The sequence below is a fragment of the Geotrypetes seraphini genome, chromosome 1, assembly GCF_902459505.1.
Source record: "Geotrypetes seraphini chromosome 1, aGeoSer1.1, whole genome shotgun sequence".
NCBI classification, from domain to species: Eukaryota; Metazoa; Chordata; class Amphibia; order Gymnophiona; family Dermophiidae; genus Geotrypetes; species Geotrypetes seraphini.
Window position 1 is genome coordinate 499774950 of NC_047084.1, and position 21618 is coordinate 499796567.

At 39.8% G+C, this 21618-nt stretch overlaps 1 protein-coding gene across 4 annotated transcripts in view; it reads right to left on the minus strand.

The window, feature by feature from the left end:
- Window positions 1-13688: 13688 nt before the first annotated feature.
- The window catches only part of RASEF (RAS and EF-hand domain containing), a 214242-nt gene continuing 206312 nt past the window's right edge, over window positions 13689-21618 (minus strand). For all 4 annotated transcript variants that reach the window (XM_033927395.1, XM_033927414.1, XM_033927404.1 and 1 more), the window contains exon 17: window positions 13689-21513. In XM_033927395.1, the coding sequence (XP_033783286.1) occupies window positions 21408-21513 (106 nt within the window). In that variant the 3' untranslated portion in view covers window positions 13689-21407. The remainder of the gene's footprint in view (window positions 21514-21618) is intronic.

Consider the following 21618-nt stretch of genomic DNA (forward strand, 5'->3'; position numbering starts at 1 on the left):
CTTATGGCTGAACCTCCTGAGAAAGCTTCCTGCATCCCTTATGAACAGTTCATTTCTGGATATTCTCCTTAGTAAGCAGGGTTCAAAGTTGGAAACTAGTCTTTCGCAAAAGCACCGATAGGAATACGTTTCTAGATTTTACAAGTAACCTCTTAAACAAAGTTTACCTACCTCCCAGTTTTTACGTTATAAATGTATTTGTTTTACTTCTGGGAGTTTCACCGTCAAAGTAAAAATCTTTCTCGGCGCTTATTAAATCGTGGTTATCCACCACAAACTTTAAAGAAGGCTTATAAGCGAGCTAAACATGTAGACCGAAGTCTATTGTTAACACCGAAAACACGTTCTCCAGATATGCAAGCGATTACTTGCATTCTGGAGTTTTCTCTAGCAATAAAACGTGTAGTTAGGTCTTTATGCAATCACTGGGAAATTTTAAGCCGAGATCCTGCATTTTCTGACTGCCATCTTCGGAGAGCTATTGAGCCCCTCGGATTGTTGTGTACAGATAAATCAATATCGCCACTCCGTAGGTAGTCATTCTAAATGTCAAAAGTGCCAAATTTGTGCCATTACATTAGATTTAACTGGTTGTTTTGTGCATCCAGGGACAGGTAAAACATATTCTATTCATTTTCATACCACCTGTCTCACTGACTACATAGTGTATTTAATAATATGTCTGTGTCATAAGATCTATGTGGGCCAAACATCACGCCCCTTTAAAACACGGATTACGGAACACATAAGTTGTCTCCAAACAGGTAAATTGCAGGCTCCAATTGTTGCTCATTGTCAAGAGTTTAATTATAGTTTCCAGGAGTTAAGGTGCTGTGCAACAGACCATGTCCCCATGAATTACAGCAACAGACAGCGTTTGCTTTTACAAAGAGAATTGTTTTGGATTCATACCCTGGAAACTGAGGAACCCGGAGGGTTAAATTCTAAAACTGAATAGCATCACACATTATGACACGACAATATGATTTTCATCATTATTTTGTTTTGTCATTTTGAAATTACGTCACACGATTTCATCCAATCCTGTTGAGCTACACGTGATTGCAACTGTTGGATTTAAGAGGCAGGGCATTTTTCACTGTCTGTGTTCGAGGAGCCGCCATGTTTAATCCTGGAGCTGGATTGAAAGTACGCCGGGGGGGGTTTCTGTCCCACTAAATAAAGAGATCAAACATCTGCCCTACAGACGCTAAGTATTTTTATACTTTTCTATTTCTATCTTGTAGGACTGACCGCCGTTCTCATCCTGAGGCAGCTTATGATTAGCGAAACGCTGGCCATCGTCGATGTGTGGTGTGTCATTATATCTATCTCCATGTGACACTGCCCTTTGAGGTCACCCTAGGCACTAGTAGTTCTAAGCACTAAGTGGACCTTTATTCACTTGCATTGCACAAGGCTTTTTCTTTGTTTGAAACATTATTTGAGGAGGTTTTTTATGCCAATGATTTAAATATACCCCAGTGAGTCTCTACTTGTCTACAAAACCTGAGTTATCGGTTTGGTGGAGGGGGGATATGAGGTTTTTTCCTACCTCTAGATAATTTTCATAAAAGAAGCGTTTTTGAGGTGCTAATAGTGAATTATCCGCCTTTGGCTGTGGAGCCTGGTGCCGGTGGTGACATCAAGTACCTTCTTTGCGGTTTCTTTGGTTGTTCATGGTTAGGGTTTCTGTGCTGTAAACCAGGTTGAAGGTGTTGTTTAATAAAAAGATCATATTAAAGCCACACAATTGCAGGATCTGCAGGGCAAGGAAGAGGCACTCTGGATCAATTTGGAAAGAGGGAATGGTGAATATATTTACATTGGTGTGATGTACAGGCCTCCTTCACAGACGGAAGAAGTAGATAGAGATTTAATAGTAGACATTCAGAATATATCTAAAAAAGGGGAAGTCTTGCTAATAGGTGATTTTAACATGCCGGATGTTGATTGGGGTATCCCTATTGTGAGGTCTTCTAGAAATAGGGAGATCCTGGATTCTCTACAAGGACAACTGTTCCAGCAGTTGGTAATGGAACCCACACGGGGTCATACTGGACTTAGTGTTTACAAACGGGGAAAGTGTTTCTGATGTTAAAGTGGGTGATCATCTGACATCCAGTGATCATTGCATGGTACGGTTTAATATTAAGATGGGTATAGAGAGGGCTTATTCAAAAGCAAAGATTCTAGACTTTTAAAAAACTAGCTTTGTTTGGATGGGGGGTTACATCAAGGAATTGTCTGGGTGGGAACATCTGGAAGGAGTGGCAATGTGGTGGGAAAAACTGAAGGAGCGATTGTAAAGACGACAAACCTTTTTGTGAGACAAATAAGTAAGATGAAAAGAAGGCCGCTTAGGTTCTAAAAAGTAGTAGCTGAGAAGGTAAGAAATAAGGATAGCTTTCATAAACTACAAAAGATTGCAGAAAGAGGAAGACAGGCAAAAATATCTAGAAAAGTTAAGAGAGGCTGGTTGTGTAATCAGGAAAGCAAAGATGCAAATGGAAGAAAAAATAGCTGACATGGTAAAATGGGGAGACAAGACATTTTTTAGATATACAAGTGATAGGAAGAAGTGCAAAAGAGGCATTGTGAGACTCAAAGGTGAAGGGGAAGAATACGTAGAAGCTGATAAAGAAAAGGCCGAATTGCTTAACAAATATTTCTGTTCTGTGTTCACGGCTGAGGCGCCAGGAGCAAGACCGCAGAAGACAAACTTGAATAGGGTTGGAGGAGTAATAGACCCTGATTGATTTTTAGAGAGATTTGTTCATGAGGAGCTAGCTAAAATAAAGGTAGACAAAGCGATGGGGCCAGATGATGTACATATGAGGGTGCTGAAGGAACTTAGGGAAGATCTGGTAGCTCCACTGACTCTCTAGTCGGGAGTGGTAACAGACAACTGGAAAAGGGCGGATGAGGTCCCTCTCCACGAAAGTGGAAGTAAGGAAGAAGTAGGGAATTACAGGCCGATAAATCTGACTTCTGTGAAAAGCAAATTAATGGAAACACTTTTATAACAGAGAATGGTCAAGTTTCTGGAATCATATGGATTACAGGACTGGAGGCAACATGGATTCACTAGAGGTAGGTCTTGTCAGACAAATCTAATCAATTTCTTTGACTGGGTGACCAGAGAATTGGATAGAGGATGTGCGCTAGATGTGGTGTATTTAGATTTTAGCAAAGTCTTTGACAGTGTTCCACACAGACATCTAATAAATAAACTGAGTGCCCTTGGAATGGGTCCCAAAGTGACAGGCTGGGTCAGGAACTGGTTGAGTGGAAGGTGATCACTCTGAGGAAAGGGATGTTACCAATGGTGTGCCTCAAGGTTCTGTTCTTGGGCCTGTTCTTTTTAACATTTAAAAAAATGATATTGCTGAAGAGTTGTTGGGTAAGATTTGCCTCTTTGCAAATGATATCAAAATCCGCAATAGAGTAGGCACGCCAGATGGTGTGAATAACGAAGGGGACATGATCGAAACATTCAAGGTACTGAAGGGGATAGACTTAGTAGATAGGGACAGGTTGTTCACCCTCTCCAAGGTAGGGAGAACAAGAGGGCACTCTCTAAAGTTGAAAGGGGATAGATTCCGTACAAACGTAAGGAAGTTCTTCTTCACCCAGAGAGTGGTAGAAAGCTGAAACGCCCTTCCAGAGCCTGTTATAGGGGAAAACATCCTCCAAGGATTCAAGACAAAGTTAGACAAGTTTCTGTTGAACAAGAACGTGCGCTGGTAGGGCTAGTCTCAGTTAGGGTGCTGGTCTTAGACCAGAGGGCCACCGCGTGAGCAGACTGCTGGGCATGATGAACCACTGGTCTGACTCAATTCTTATGTTCTTATGTTCTAAAAACCTGGCAAAGCTTGAAGAATGGTCTGAAATTTGGCAGCTAAAATTTAATGCTACGAAATGCAAGGTCATGCATTTGGGCTAAAAAAACAGAGGGAAAGGTACCGTTTAGGGGGTGAAGAACTTATGTGCATGACGGGGGAGCAGGACTTGGGTGTGATTGTATGTGATCTTAGGGTGGCCAACCAGGTTGAAAAGGTGACGGTGAAAGCTAGAAGGATGCTAGGGTGCATAGGGAGAGGTATGGCCAGTAGGAAAAGGGAGGTATTGATACCTCTGTATAAGACTGTAGTGAGACCTCATTTAGAATATTGTGCACAATTCTGGAGGCCGCACCTTCAAAAAGATATAAAAAGGATAGTCGGTCCAGAGGAAGGCTACTAAAATGGTGTGTGGTCTTCGTGATAAGGCATATGGGGACAGATTTAAAGATTTCAATCTGAATACTTTGGAGGAAAGGCGGGAGAGGGGAGATATGATAAGAGTCATTTACATAATATAAATGTGCATGAGTTGAGTCTCTTTCATTTGAAAGGAAACACTTTGCAATGAGAGGGCATAGAATGAAGTTAAGAGATGATAGGCTCTGGAGTAATCCGAGGAAATACTTTTTTACGGAAAGGGTGGTAGATGAGTGGAACAGTCTCCCGGAAGAAACAGAGATTGTGTCTGAATTCAAGAGGGCCTGGGATAGGCACATGGGATCTCTGAGAGAGAGAAACAGATAATGGTTACTGTGGATGGGCAGACTAGATGGGCCTTTTGGCCTTAATCTGCCATCATGTTTCTATGTTTCTTAATTAAATAAATTCCAATAATCTGTTCAGTCATATTGTAGTGAATTATACTACGAAGCAGGGACACTGACATTTGGAAGTACAGTATTAGTAAGATTGAGCCTGTGTTATAATCTTGTTACTGTGGACCTCATAATCATTTGTGGAAAATGGACTTTTAACAAGAGAATTAATTTTTCTCCCTTAATGTACATTTAAGTCCTGTTAACACTGACATAATTTAGTAAACAGATCAAAAGTTCTTTATGTATGTATTCATTAAGATTTATAAATTATCTAATACTGAATAAGTGAGCAAATTTTTATTTTAAGTTTGGTAGTGCTTTAAAACCACAAAGTGTAATAAACAAGAGAATACAGTGTATGCAACCATCTTCAGATTAAAATTATAAATTGTTTTCTGGGCTGGTCAGAATGGGGATGCTGAGAGATGCTGGTCAAAGCCCCTGTGAGGAAGGAGTCATAATTGCGCAATGTTGACACTTAGGGTCGAATCACAAAAAGCCCCGGGCAGGTGTTCATAGGTGACTAGCACCAGACCAAAGGTCTAAATAAATCCTGCCCCGTACATCATCTATTCCCTTGTTTCAAAACAAGTATCTTAATAAATATAAATATAAAGTGCAGGTGTGCATTCAAAGAAGGGTGGAAAAGGATATATAAGGTGCTTTAAATCCCCAAAAGTCAATCGAAAATGGTAATCAATCAAAAATAATCATAAACAAAGTCACAAATGAGTATCAAACAGCTAAGAAACAGTTCAGCTTAGCTGAATTCTCTCAGGTTCATGTCGCTGCTTTATCTCCACTCGACAAGACCCTGTTTCAAAATATTCATCAGGAGTGGGGAATACTGGAGAGACGAAAGAACCAATCTGTTCAGTCAGAGCAAGTAAGAATCAATCCTGCTCTGCTGGCGGCAGTGTAGTCGCACAGGAACTAGAGGCAATGAAAAACAATAGCGTCCGGGGAATTCAAAGACGCTCAGGAGCTCCGCCCACAGCAACGCACTGAAAGACGTGATGACATATGGCTGATGTAAGGACACCCAGCTGAAAAACATGAAGCGTATACAGGACTTATGCAAAGCCCTGCATACCAAAAAGAATATATACCATGTATTCTGTATTTATGTAGAAAAACACTTGTCAACGTTTTCATTCAATCCAAAAGGAGGAAATGCCTTAAGGTGAAAGATCCAAAAATTCTCCCTTTGTAACAAATGGGTGTTTCGGTCACCACTGAAAAAAGTGGGTATTTGTTCCAAGATACACCATCTGAATTGAGCAAAAGTATGATGACACATAATGTTATGGAAAACCATGGGAATTGATTGTTTCCCCATATTCAAACAACTGTGGTGTTCTATTAATCTAACTTTTACTTCCCGAGTTGTACAGCCCACATAGATGAAACCGCAGGGGCATGATATCACATAAATTACAAAACTTGACTCACAGGACGTAATGAAAGACTATAGGTCTGCCCAGTGGTATGATGAGTCCAAGAATCACCAATATTAGAGGTATCACACAAAGAGCAATAACCACATGGAGAATGGAAGCCTGTGTCAATGTGATGATAAGATTTCAAAAGAAAATCAGAAGAAACAAAATGTTCAGATAAGTTCTTACCTCGTGTGAAAGCAACACACGGGTTATCTCTGAATGCTGGATGCAGTTGTAGAATATGCCAATGATTTTGAATACTTCTAGCTAGAACTAATGATTGGGTTGAATGAGAAATGCCACAAACTTGATTAGAAGATGTTTCTTTCCTCCTTTGTGTGAGTAGAAGATCTCGGCTGGCATGCCATGTCCTTAGGTAAACCCTTTGAATCACTGATGTAGGATAGCCCCTCTTAAGAAATTTGTCCCAAAGAAATTTGGCTTCCATCTTGTAGTCAGAATCAGTAGTATATATCCTTCTGGCCCGCAAAAATTGGCCAATGGGAAAGGCTGCTTTTAAACATTTAGGATGGCAACTTGAGTATGACAAAAAAATTATTACATTCAGTGGGTTTATGATGAACCTTAGTGGATAATTTACCCTCTTGTACATTGACAGTAGTATCCAAAAAAGTAATGTATTCTTTATAACTGGTACAAGTAAATTGCAAACAGGTAGTGAGAGAATTGATCCAAGCTACGAAAGCAGTTAAATGTTCTTTGGTAGAAATCCAAATAAAAAAAGATATCGTCAGTAAACCGCATCCAGCACAAAATGTGCTGGAAGTAAATGTAAGAGTATAAAAACTTTTCTTCAAATTGTGACATGAAGAGATTTGCGATACTAGGGGCCGCCATGGTACCCATGGGCCTTGTCGAGTGGAGATAAAGCAGTGACATAAACCTGAAAGGATTCAGCTAAGTTGAACTGTATCTTAGCTGTTTGATACTCAATTGTGACTTTTTTCTTCATACGTTGTTTATGATTATTTTTGATTACCATTTTCGATTGATTTGGGGGGATTTAAAGCACCTTATCTCCTTTTCCACCCTTCTTTGAATGTACATCTGCACTTTATATTTACTTATATAAGATACTTGTTTTGAAACAATGGAATAGATGATGTATTTAGACCTTTGGTCTGGTGCTAGTCACCTATGAACACCTGCCCGGGGCTTTTTGTGATTAGGAGGGTTGATTGAGCCCGTACTGAAATCCCTTTATTTGTATGGCTTAAATTATGCTAAATTTAAACTGCAGGTGTCATTCTTGTCGGGAGCCAAAAGGGGTTCTTTACCAATTTTTTTTAGTTTAGTTATCCTTTTTTGTAGGCATGCAAGGGCGCCTACATTTTTTTAATGACATTTTAATCGGTTTTAAAAGCAGTCAATTACCAAGCCATTTAACACCAATTAAAATTATTAAGTTAGGTTGCAGTAGACCGCCTACCGTCACCTAACACAGTGCTGTTTAGAAAACCTGGGCCCTAGTAGCCAGATACTGGGCCTATAACTTCAGGGCTCTGAATAAAGGCCAATATTATGTCCCCTGGATGAAAACTGTTGATACAATGATTAGGCAAAACCCTGTGTAGTTGTGAATAAAGGCTGATCACCTGGTGACCCAACTCCAGTTCAAATTGAGGGCCTCTTTTACAAATCCACGGTAGTGATGCTGCCATGGTAAATGCACCAAATTGAATGGACATCGGTGCATTTACTGTGGCTAATAAGGGGCTCTTAGAAGCTCAAAGAAACAATGGAAAGCTGATGGGAGAAAAAATGCACACATCTTATCATATATTTATTTATTTAATTATGCAAGCAACATTGGCTGAAGTAACCCAAAATTTGCTACATAAGCACATGGAAAGTTGTAATCAGTTTTTAAAGATTCTCTAGGAATAAATTTTGTCTTCATAAAAGGATACCATAAGCAAACAGCCTTAAATAAAAAGAATACATTAACAAAAAAAATAATACTTTTGTGTAACCTACATAAAAATAATTTTATTTACAATCCCCCCCCCCCCCCAATTTTATAAAAGCGTAGCATGGTTTTTAGCGCCGGCCATGGCAGCAACTGCTCCGACGCTCATAGAATTCCTATGAGTGCAGGGGCTGTTACCGCTGCGGCTGGCGGTAAAATCTGTGCTATGCTTTTGTAAAGGGGGGAGGGAATATTTGGCAGAGTGAAATGCAAAAAAATGCATTTCTTTAAAAATAAATATATGTATTCAGAAATCAGGTAACAATTTAAAACCTCCAAGTAAATAAACAAGACAAAAAGAGAATAAAACCATTGGATCTACAAACAAATTTTAAAAAACACATTTTTGTAGATGTGTATAGACGGCTCTTTTATAGGCATTATGTGTTCCCTGAATATGCGATGTGCTCTAGGGGTTCCGGTCATTTTTAAAGCAATAATATTTGCAAAAACAAAGTTTTAGAGAAAAACAGATAGCTGACAAAATTGTGAAGATCTAAGATTTCCCCCTGTTTTTACTTTGTATACAAATTTTTATCTAAAAATACTTTTATAATACATATCATAAAAATTTACTTTTCAAAATCCTGATCTACTTCAACCCTTAATCTTAAATTTAAGAGTAATTAAGGAAGGCTGCTGATTTAAAAAAAACACTATACAAAGCTAGAGCAGAGGCTGAATGTGAGGCTAAATATTGTAAAATAAGATAAACACAGACCAACAATGAGGGAACCTGGACATATACATATCTTTTCAGTAGCATGAGAAAAAGCACAGTGAGTTAAGTATCTGCACTTGAGAATCTACACTTGAGAATCGCCCCCATCTGCATATTTTACTTTGCTGAATTTGTCGGAGCTGCCCAGATCAGGCTCGATCGATCAGGTTGGTGAATCTGGCCCTAAGTTAGGTGTCAGTAGGTGCCTTGATTGCACCTACTGGCGCCTAACTTAATTGTTTTAATTGACTTTAATTGGCATGGTAATTGACCATGTCATTTAAAACCAATTAAAAACTTGCTAAAAAAAAAAAAAAGTAGGCACCACTAGACACCTTTTGGAGTAGGCGTCGGAACTGTGCCTACAGCATGGTGGCTAGCGGCACCTAAGGTCAAAGCAGGCGTAGTTGGAGCAGAGATGATCTTAGGTGCCGCTAGGCCCGATTCTCAAAAAAAAAGTGTAGGCACTGGTATTGTAGGCCTTTACAACCCTCGCCTACATTACTGACACCTACATTTTTTTCTTAGGTGCCGGTAGCCATGATTCTGTTAACAGCACCTAAGCATGACTGACATGCAACTGGTGCCATTTTTACCAAAACCAGGCCCTAATATCTTCAGTTTAAAGTGACAAGACTTTACTGAATATCTTTGCTAAAATGTGAAGTTTCAGTAAAAATCTATGACATATTTTTCAGTTTGCCAGTAAAATTCTCTTTCTAGATACTATGGAACCAGTTTTTAATAGCAGATGCCACATGAAATAATTCACAGTAACATTTACCATGCAGCCATATTAAAAATAGCACTGACTGGAGGCAGGAAAGTGATGGACATGGGCAGATTATCGGCACGAACATAGTTTACGGTTAGCACAAAATAAGTTACCATATGCTGTCAATGCAGTAGTTAATGCAGGTACACTTAACCATTCCACTCAGCATCACTACTGACCCAACAGTCTTTATAACATCCCCATCTACTAATGATCCTTCCCATTCCAACCCCCCACCCCATCCTAAGCTACCTTACCCTTGGCACATATGTGGTTTGTTCCTGATGTGATATTGGTGGGGCAGGGATGCTCCTACCATGCTGCCACGCAAGTTTAAAATGGAGAACCAGGCCCATAAAGTGCTTTTTTCTGGCCCTCGGAAGCTTGGCAATTCTTGTGGTGATTACAGTAGGATTCCTACTTCCCCTCCACAACCCAGCTCTCTATAAGCAAAAGCTGCATGGCGAAGTTCAGGTTGATCTTGCAAGCCTTGAAACCTTGAGACCAAACTTCTGGCACTGGGTGGCTCAAGTTTGCAGAGAGTCAAGTCACGATAGAGAAATAAAAATTCCGCTGTTTCTTTTGCAGCCAAAGCCAGGTGAGAGAAAAGAAAATGAGTTAAGTTATATAGCCAAGAGAGACTGGGTGAAGGCCGAGGGAGGTTACATGAGTGAGAGAGACTAGGTGAAGGCTGGGGAAGGGATGATACATCATTGTATTTTACCACTATTTAATGAAACGTGGCAAATTATGAAGATTAATGTTTTGGGCCTCTGAAACGTACAAAATATAGAAAGCAGCCAACAGAAAAAAGTTGGACAAGCCTGTTCTAAGATGTAAAGGGTGTCCCAACAAAAGCGCAAGATTTAATTTTTTAATAAAAGGCATAATTTATTTGAAAAGTGCTGATATTTTAATTTTCATATAAAGTACACACAAATGTCCTCCATGACTCTGTGGGTGCACAATATTTTGACAAAATTTTTTATTACATTTTGTCTTAATTGCAGCTGAATTCCCACAATGGTGTGTTGAGTCTCCTCCTTCAGCTGAAGAATTGTTGTTGGTTTGTTGGTGTAGATGCAAGACTTCGCAAACCCCCCCAAAAAAGAAGTCACACAGTGTCAGACTTCATGATCTTGGTGGACCAATTCTGGGCACGGTCAGGAAATTTCTCTTGCAACAACTCAATTGTTTCATGCGCAGGGTGACAAGTTGCACCGCCCTGCTGGAACCACGTCGCCAGATCCATATGGTCCACTTGAGGCCACAAAAACTCCATTTTCATGTTGCTATAACGTATGCCATTCACTGTCAGTGCATCGATGGCCAAATTTTCAAAGAAGTACAGCTCAATCATCCCACCGGCCCAAAATCTGCACCAATGACTCGTGGTGAGTGTGTTGGATTTTCAAGAATCACTCCAGGATTCTCTTCAGCCCAAATTCAGCAGTTTTGTTTGTTCATGTACCCATTAAGGTGAAAGTACACCTCATTACTAAAGATAATTTTCTCTAAAAAACTGCTATCTACTTCATCGTTTTCCAACACACAATTGATAAATGCACAGTACTGTGGGTGGTCCGTTGGCTGCAGTTTTTGTGTCAGTTGAACCTTGAAAGCAATCAGATCTTTCTTGAGAATTCACTGCATGGTGATTTTTGAAATGTCCAATTGCTGTGAATTATGGTGAATCGAGGTTCCTGGACTTGGTGCATTTTGTCAAACAAAAATTGCACACAATTTGCACATAATTTGCAAACTGTTTCAGCAAACTCTCCCATTTGTAATAAGTTTTCATAATAATGTGTTGTTTGTTCATATAGCAATCCATGACTACTAATCGCAATGTGTCTACTTGACAGCTATAACATTTTCAGCCCCACTTAAACAACAGAACAGAAATAGCGCCCAATTCAAAACTTGTGCTCTAATTGGGATACCCTTTAGTTAACTATTCTGTATTACCTTCCACTTTAGCAGTTAGCATAGAGAATATTAACAAGTGTTTATTGTTAAGCTGTATTCCATGTCCCTTTCCCATTCACTTCAATAAAATCTCATATTCAGTAATTAATTAGAATTTTAATATGCATTAACTAGTTTTTAATGCATGTTAAACACCTTCTGTGCACTAAAATATTTGTTAAATACCTAGCATAGCTTACTAAACAGGTCTTAATCAAGATGTGTGCAGAGCTACAAAAAGATACAAAGCGAAAAGCGCAAATGAGGTTACTGTATCATAAACCATTTGAGACCAGATGGAGGAGCCTAAATATATACACACTGGATGAGATGGAGGCAGATACAATATGGTTTAAAGAGAAAAACAATACATAAATATTTATGTGAAAAAGAATCAGGATATAAGGCTACAAAGGACAGAATATATAGTAACAAATGCAAGAATTCCTTCACAGAAAAGGCAACTAATGCAAGGAACAGAGCAAAAAGAGTAACAGAATTCAAAATAGAACAGAACAAGAAGTTGCTGCTGCATAATGCTGAAGATCAAGTACAATGTACACTACTGAAGCAAGAAGAGAAAAAGCACAGTTACTTACTGTAACAGATGTTATCCAGGGACAGCAGGCAGATATTCTCACATGTGGGTGACGTCATCCACAGAGCCCCGATGCGGACAGCCTTGAAAGCAGATTTACTTGTAAAACTTTTAGAAAGTTTGCGACTGCCACAACGCGCATGAGCGAGTGCCTTCCCGCCCAAGGTAGGGTGCGCGTCTCCTCAGTTCAGATAGCTAGCTAAGAAGCCAACCAGGGAGGTGGGTGGGTTGTGAGAATATCTGCCTGCTGTCCCGGAATAACACCAGTTATGGTAAGTAACTGTGCTTTATCCCAGCACAAGCAGGCAGCATATTTTCACATGTGGGTGACCTCCAAGCTAACCAGAATGGGATGGTGGAAGTGTTAGCAATTTAGGAGAATAACTTTTATAAAACTGCCTGGCCGACATGGCCATCCCGTCTGGAAAAAGAATACAGACAATAATGAGAGGTGAAAGTATGAACCAAAGGATGAGCAGAAAGGGGTTTCCCTGCTATAGGCTGATGGAAAGCAGCAATTGCACTGAGATGACTTGAATGGATGTGAATTTGAGACCTGATTGAGATAAATGCAACAGGTAATCCAAACTGAAGACAAGGAGATGGATTGAGGCTGCGTGTGATGAATGGTGCACCAAGCAGAAAATCTAGTCCATTTCTGGTAGTAACAGTGTCTAGTGGTAGGCTTCCGAGAAGCCTCTAAAATGTCCTCGATAGATTGAGAAAACTGTAGAGTGGCAGTTAGGTTGAGAGGTACCAAGGTGTCAGGTGTAGAGACTGCAGGTTGGGATGAAGTAGAGACCCCTGACTGTGTAAGCAGAGAGGGAAACACTGTTAAAAGTAGTGGCTCCCTGCTGCTGAGTTGAAGCAGAAGAGAGAACCATGGTTGTCTGGGCCACTGAGGAGCTATCAGAATTATGGTGGCATGTTCGTGTTTGACGAGTGTCTTGAGAATGAGAGGAAATGGAGGAAATGCATATAGAAACTGATTCATCCATTCCAGAAGAAAAGCATCTGCCTCGAGGTGATGAGGAGAGTATATCCTGGAGCAGAATTGAGGCAATTTGTTGTTGTGGGGAGACACAAATAGATGTATCTGAGGAGTCCCCCACTGAGAAAAAAATGTGATGGAGAGATGAGGAATTGAGTGTCCATTTGTGAGGTTGCAGAAGACGACTCAATTTGTCCGCCAGACAGTCTTTCTCTCCTTGAATATAGACCGCTTTTAGAAAGGTGTTGTGAAGGATTATCCAATTCCACATCTTTTCAGCTTCCTGTGAGAGAGGGAGAGATCCTGTGTCTTCCTGCTTGTTGACGCAGTACATGGCAACTTCATTGTCTGACCAAATGAGGACTATTTGATCGTGAAGATGCTGAAAAGCTTTGAGAGCATTGAAGATCACCCTGAGTTCCAACAGATTTATGTGACACTGATGATCTGTGGTGGACCAGTGGCCTTGAGTATGGAGACCATCAAGATGAGCCCCCAAAGCGTAGGTCGAGGAATCTGTTGTGAGGACCTTCTGATGAGGGGCGTTTACAAACAGTAACCTCTGGAGAGATTGGAAGAGAGCATCCACCAGTGGAGAGACTGTCTCAGTGAAGGAGTCACTGTAATGTGCTGAGAGAGTGGGTCGAAAGAATGTGTCCACTGAAATGCCAGGATCCACTGAGGAATTCTGAGATGAAGTCTGGCAAAAGGAGTTATGTGATCTATGAGAACCATCATGTGTCTCGCTGAAAGTGAAGTGAGGTATGACACTTTGTTGAATGAGAGAATCCTGACATTGTTGAGGAGGGAATGCTTTGAGGTGCACAGTGTCCAGTACAGCTCTCTTGAACTGTAGGATTTTGAGAGGGTTGGAGCTGGGATTCTGGAAAGTTGATTTTGAATCCCAATTGTTGGAAGAACCAAATAATCCGTTGGGTCACTACAAGAACCCTCTGAGATGTTGAATTGTTGATGAGGCAGTCATCCAAGTATGGGAATACCTGGAGACCATGGCTGCGCAGAATTGCTGCCACCACTATCAGGCAGTTGGTGAAAACTCTGGAAGATGATCTAGGCCAAAAAACAGCACTCTGTATTGAAAATGATGATTTCCCACCCAAAATCTGAGGAGCTAGTAAGAGGCTGGAGGAATAAAAATGTGTAAGCCTCTGAGATCCAGGAAGCATAATCAATCGGTTTGATCCAGAAGAGGATACAATGATACTATAGACAGCATTCAAAATTAATCTCTGACAAGGAGGTTGTCCAGGATAGGTCGCAGATCCCCCGTCTTCTTTGGGACAAGGAAGTAATGGGAGTAAAACCCCATGTTCTGCTATTCCAGAGGAACCTCCTCGATGATATGGAGACAAAGCAGAGCTTAAGCTAACTGAGAGAAAAAGGGTGGTCCAGAAAGACTGAAAGGATACTCTTTTGTAATCAGAAGGAAGTGCAGAGAGAGGTCTTCCCAGATGAAAGTGAGGTCCCATCCTTGATAGAAATGACCCCCCTATGGAAAAAAGAGATGAGAGAGGTAGAACGAATAAGGTTATGCTCTCTGTGTGAGCTAGTTGAAAAGACTGAGAAAGCTTAGATGCAGCAGGAGTCTGAGGTTTACGCTACTGCCATTGCTGCTGTTGAGGCTGCTGTTTCTTAAGAGGCGGCCTTGAATCAGGTGCTGCCTTCTGAGGAAAACGCCTTTGAGAAGATGGAGGAGGTGTATAACCCTTATCTTTAGAAGGGTTCGGGTTTGATCTGATGATGGAGGCAGATGGCTTCTCATGCTCAGACAAGCGCTTTGTAATTGCCTTAATAGAGTCATCAAACAACTCATTGCCTTGGCATGGGATGTTGGCCAGTCGATCTTATAGATTTGGGTCCATATCTATGGTGTGGAGCCAGGCGAGACGGCACATCTCCACCGAGAAAGCAGTGGCCCTGGAAGACATCTCAAAAGCATCATATACAGTCTGGACCATGTGTATGTGAAGTTGTGCCAGAGTGGAATGCATATGATGGAACTCCGCCAGGCAATGCTCTGGAAGGTACTTGAAACAAGTGGGCATAGTACTGACCCAATATTTGAGATATGATGTAAAGACAAAGTTGTAATTTAAAATTCTATTTGTCACCATAGAATTCTGATACAGGCGCCGGCCCAATTTATCCATGGCCCTTCCCTGTCAGCCAGGTGGGACTGTGGCATAGACCTTGGCCGGATTAGTTGTTTTCAAGGAAGACCCAACAAGAAGAGATTGATGGGATAGTTGAGACTTTTCAAATCCTGTACAGTGAACCATTTGATATCGAGATTACAGTTTCGCTGGCACAGCAGGAACAGAATATGGTGTAGAAAGATTTCTTTTGAAAGTTTGAGTGAGAATGCCATTCATGGGTAATTTTAATGAATCCGTAGGAGGATGAAGTATACCCAGTTCTTCCAAATACTCCATAGAGTATGATGAATCAGACTGCAAAGTGATGTTAAGATCTATACACATTTGGCATAAAAATTGAGTAAAGGACATCGAAGCAGAAGAGGGCGACCGGTAACCCCTCGAAGTACGTCTCATGGCAGAGAAAGAGGGTGAAGCCTCGGTGGAATATTGATGCCTGAGATCTGAATCCATAGGCAAAAAAGAACCAGCTGGTGATGAAAAAACACAGGACTCGACAGACGAAAGTGGTTCTGTCGTAGATTTCCTCGAGAAGGAAGGTGGCTGTCTCGAGGATTGTCTATGCCTCAAGAAACAAGGTCTGTCTTGAGAAGAGGATCTGGGTCTCGATGAATACAGATGGTGTGGAGATGAACTGTGCCTCGGAAGATGAGGCAGTGATCTCGAATGCAATCTCAATGAGAAATGTCGAGGAGTCGTTGCCCTGTGCCTTGAAGAAGGCAATGCCTTATGCATAGAGGTAGGGCTGGAAGTTGGAGATCAAAGTCGAGATACTGATAAGGACTCAACTCCTTGTGCAGATGTATCTCAAGACACTCGCAAAGATTCAACTCCTTGCAGAGTGTACAGATTAATCTCAAAGCACTCTGAAGGACTTGACTCCTTGTATAGAGTGATTTGTCATTTCTGGAGGTACTGTCAAGGACTTGACTCCTTGTATAGAATGTGTTGGTGTTTCTCGAGGCACTCTCAAGAACTCGACTCCTTGTATTACTGCTGAGTGCTCAGGCTGGCCTGCAGGAAGCGGGTCGAGGCAGGAGTTAATTTGGCAAGCATGTTACCAAACTCCTGATGCAGAATAACTTCCAACATACTCTGCAAAGCCGGCACCGAGACCACTGGAGCTGGTACAATTGATGTGGCTATAGACTCTGAGAAAGGTGACCTTGAGGGAGAGTGTTGCCTCGATTTCAAAACACGTGTTCTGGAGATCCTCAGATCCACCAGACCCACTGGTTCTAGAGGTGGCATGTCCATAAGGGTTGGCTTAGCAATCGTAGCTGATGGAGACACCAAGGATAATGGTGTCCCAGGGGAAGAGTTAGCTGAGACTTCCCGATCGAGGTCGAGGATGAAGATTTTGACCCCAGAGAAAACTGTGTTAGAGTTGAGGTCGGGACAGGAATTGGATTCAGGCCTTAGGCAAAAGCCGATCCATTTCTGGACTCGACAACATCAATTGGTAAGTGTAGCACAGTGGGCGCCCGACTCCAAACATATTTTGGATCATGATTATGTTTGAATATATTGATTAATTAATATCAGGATGTATTCTCCCATTATGTGGACTAGAGGAGATAATGAATAATACTTGAAATATTTTATTTTCAAGTAACTTTTCCTTTCTTTATTATTATCTGTAAAAATGATAATGTTGAAAATTTGATAAATAAAAAAAAAAAAAGCAGCAGCAATTCTTATGTTCTTAAATAGTACAATGTTTGATGTGCTGAAGAGAACACTGAAGACACAGCTTCTCAACTGTATGGAAAACGAAGAACTGATGGTCCCACAAGCCAACATCGAGCAGGAAGGCACTGACACACGCATGGTTCTGGCAGGCCTTAAAAAAATTTAAAGTGACAGTATATTTGGTAGTGTTTGTACCAGGTTCCGTGGAGGACGTCACTCACATGGGAGAATATTATGCCTGCTTGTCCTCAGAATACTTATAACTTAGGTATGGAGGATCTAATTTTATTTTTAAATTACATTAATATAAAAATAGAACAGTATGTTATATTACATTAAGTATATTTATTTTTATATTACATTAAGTATATTGACCTAGTAGAAGTAAGTTTGTAAATACTGAAGATTTAAAAAGATGATGGGGGAGGGAGTTCTAAGATGGCGGCAGCTCCAGGATGGCGTCTCTGAAGGAGATCATTCAGAGGAGCTCGGAGTTTCTTCTAAACTGAAATATACCTCATTTGAAGTGCAAAGGGATGGTCCAAACTGAATCCCCTGCAATTTGGACATCAACCCCTACACAACATTCTATTCTAGAGTTTACTGCCGTACCAGGGAGTTCCCGACTCAATACTGGAGGAGCGTCCGGTGTATCCTCAGTGGGAAGAGAGGCTGAGGAATTGGACTGGGAGGTTTCACTCTCCCCTCCGGACCTATGGAAATGCTGAACAAGCATTTGATTGATGTACTGAGATATTCCCCTGAAAATATCCACCTGTTAGTCATATATATTGTATATATTATAAACCTCCTAAGAAGGACGTAGGAGCCACTCCAGAGGAAGGTGTTTAAAACTTAATTGCTGAAGAGCCTTTGAATCTTACGGACTTGCTTGAAACTGCGATATCTGATATTTCTGAGACAGTTACTTTATTGGTTTCATTTGTGTTCCAGCAAGATGTGAATGCAATCTTTAGATTGTATTTTCATAATTTACAAGTTCTATTCTTTGAGGAAAAAGCTTGGATCTATCCAGATGTTACCAGACAAACACAGAAGCGAAGAAAATTATGTTAGGCCATGAGAGTGGAAACAGTAACCTTGGGTGCAACTTTTCTTTTGGCTTATCCATGTAAATGTATGGTTAAATACCTTGGAGATAATATGTATTTTTTCTACTCGAGTAGTTATGAGCTTTCCTGGATTTAAAGAGACTGTTGGCAGGGAATGTTTAGCTATAAAAGAACAGCACTTTAAATAGAGGGAACAGTCTGTTAAGTCAATTCTCTTCACTACTTACTTCTAATTTGTTTCTCTTCACTATTTTTCGATCTTCTCCTTGAGTTTATTGTGGCCTAAAGAAAAGATATTGTTGCCTAATTTGTTCAAAGTTACGTAAGGTTACTTTCTTCTGTGTTTCTGAAACAAGAGTTATCTTGTAAATTCTATGAAAATGTAATAAAGAATAAATAAATTAAAAAAAAAAAGATTTAAAAAGAATTCTAGCTAAGGGAATTCAGCCCAAATATTTTATATTCCAGACCATCAGACTTAAAATGCATCCAGTAAGGACATATGATGTACTTCTGGTATCCAAAAAACAAAACATGGGTATTAAATTAATCTAGATTTTAATGATGTGAAAATGAAATTAAATGCCAACATCAAAGCTGACTTTACTATCTTATTTATTGTATAAATCTAGCTATTGGGCACTGTGCACATCATTTATTACATTATATTGGATGTTAAATAAAAAATGTATGTGGTACCAAAAGAACAGCACTAAAAATTTATGCCCACTATTTACTGTGGTCTTAATATTGGCCTCTTACCAAGGCATGATGTTTTATTACCTTCGAGGTCTATTTACTAAAAAGTGTTCAGATTTTACAGTTACTGGGGGTTAATGGCCAAATTTAACACACAGTAATTGCAAAACCTTTATATAATAAATGTTGTGGACATTCCAACAACTTGTCATTCAGTTAAATGCACCACATTATTCTCCATATTAAAATTAATGCACAATAACTACTTCCATGTGAACTGTTAGATGAATTTCTCACCCTTTTCCTGCCCCCTTCCACTTTAAGAAATTAATGCAGAAATTAGCACAAACTGTAAAGATGTCACAGTAACTGATAGCACAGCACCCATGTGTTGTGAGACTATAGTTGCCTAATAAGCAAGCCTGTAAATATTTTAAGGAATTCACCAAACTTGTTTTGGACTATACTATTTCAGCTTTTATCCAAAAAGCTACAAATCTGTCTTCAATATCAGATATTTTAATGTGGAGAGATAGATTTGGCCTTTATTTCAGCCCAAATTTCAATTCGATAACTACTAAAATTTCTCATACTGAAGATTCTGTGATTCTGTTTTCAACCATAAATGTTAGAATTGATCATCATCATATTAACCTTAACCCTAAAGGGAATTATTTTACAAGCAGCCCAATGAAAATGTGCAGATCTTACATTTTGATAAAACTGCATGACAAGATAGTCAATGCACTGTCAATGTGTTAGTGACCTCAGCAGCTAGCTGTGTATTAACAATACACTAGTTGCTCGGTTCAAAGACCTCTCTGTATGGAGTGGTAAAGGTTAAATTACAGGATAATGTTTGCAGAGATAACCAAATATTGCCTGCAGTATTGTATAGTATAAATCCACTACTTCTTAACATGAATACAAACACTACTTGATTAATCAGGCATGCCAATAAATAAACTGTAATTTCTTTGTACCAGCCTGCTGAGGATTACATTTTTAAAAAGTGACTTCAGGCACCCATGGCTTGTCATTAAAAAAAGGGGGGGCAGCACTGAGCTGGCATATACTATAATTTTGATATATTCCCTATTTTTAAGTACATGTACTATATTTCATAACCTTGACTCTTAAACACACATTTCTCAGTGTTACACTTGAAATACAAAACTAGACCAGTCAAATAAAAATGCTATAAAACCTGTATCTGAACTGATATAAAGACCAAAGATGCAGGAGTAGATTTAGCCCCTGTGTCAGACTATATCACAGACGATTCCTGTTCTATGAAGCTTGCAATCTATTCAAGAAAACAAAGCAACATGAGAAACGAAATTAAGGGGTTCAGATTAAAAGCAGCTTCAATAAGGTAGGATTTAGCCTCCATTTGAAAAAGGTCAGAGAGGGAATTATATGTACCGACTCAGGAATTTTATTCAAGGCATATGGCATGGCAAAATTGAAAGGAATCTTTAGCAAGGAGCTGTTTTCCATGTGTCCCCTCTCCTTAGAGAATTACATTGGCTTCCAGTCCATTTGAGAATTCAATTTAAATGCATTTGTATTACATTCAAGATCTTATTTGGCCTCTGTATCACTTTTGTCCCTTTGGACTGGAATGTGTGCCGATCTCATCTGGCTAGGAGCTCTCAGAGATTAAAACTTTCCTTTCCTTCCCTTAAGGGCAAAATCAAATCTATCAGAAAATTTAGCCATTCTTTCTCCTACAAACTAACCGAGCTTTGGAATAACTTGCCATTCTCGCTAAGAAGCTTAGGCCCCTTCTTATCTTTCAGGAAGGCTGTGAAGACAGTCTTGTTCGCCAAACATTTTGGAAATTAATAATTCTACTTTTTCCAAATTAGATTTCTTTTGTTCTGTACTTTTGTATTACTCTATTCTTAATGTTAACCAAGTCGAGCTCCAAATTGGTTGATGACCCAGTGTATAAAACTAAGTTTTATTTTAATTTAGTCTTATTTCCATGGAGTCTTCATATGCCAGGTGTGGGTGTGATAGTCAATCGATCTAAGTCCAGTCCAGGGCACTTCCAAACCAGATGTTTCACCTAGATATGATCCTCCAAACTTGAGAAGACTTTTCTACAAATGAGTCATGTTTAATCAGGTGTCACCTATGAATCACTTGCTTAATTGATCACCAGTTCCAATAAGATTGATGATTTGGTTGCTGTGTTTCCATGAGGCAATAATCTTCCTGCTTGAACCCTAGGTTATTCTCTTTGTCACACATGCACACCTAGCAAACACAAGTTGACTCACATCAGAAAACACAAGGCAGATCACAAAATACCAATTCTGACAGTCAGGATAGATCCAGTTTGGAGAATCAAATAAAAATTTGAGCTAGTTCAGCTTAATCCAAATCAGAATATAGGCAATGTGAGAGTCTATCCCCAAATTACTTCATTTCATTTATGGTGTGTGTGTGTAAAAATAAGCTGCAGTCCACACGATCAATCAGCAGCAACAGCATTAAGAGACAACATTTAGATGTTTCCTTCTTTTTTAACATCCACAGAATTATCCTTCATTATTGGTGGCTAAATTGGTGGCTATCCGAGGCAATGCTCTCAGCAAATGAAAAGTTGATTAATTGCAGCAGCTCTTCATCTGAGAGGATTTTTTGGAGGATGTCCCTGACAAGTTGGTTACAGATCCCCTGTCATCTTCTGTGTCACTCCGTTTCCTCACTTCACTGCAAAGTAACAGATAAGAACACAAGTTTAAGTCAATGGAGAATTATAGAGTTGGGTGAAAGCAAACATTAAAACAACAAAAAGACTGGAACAAAAAATCGGAT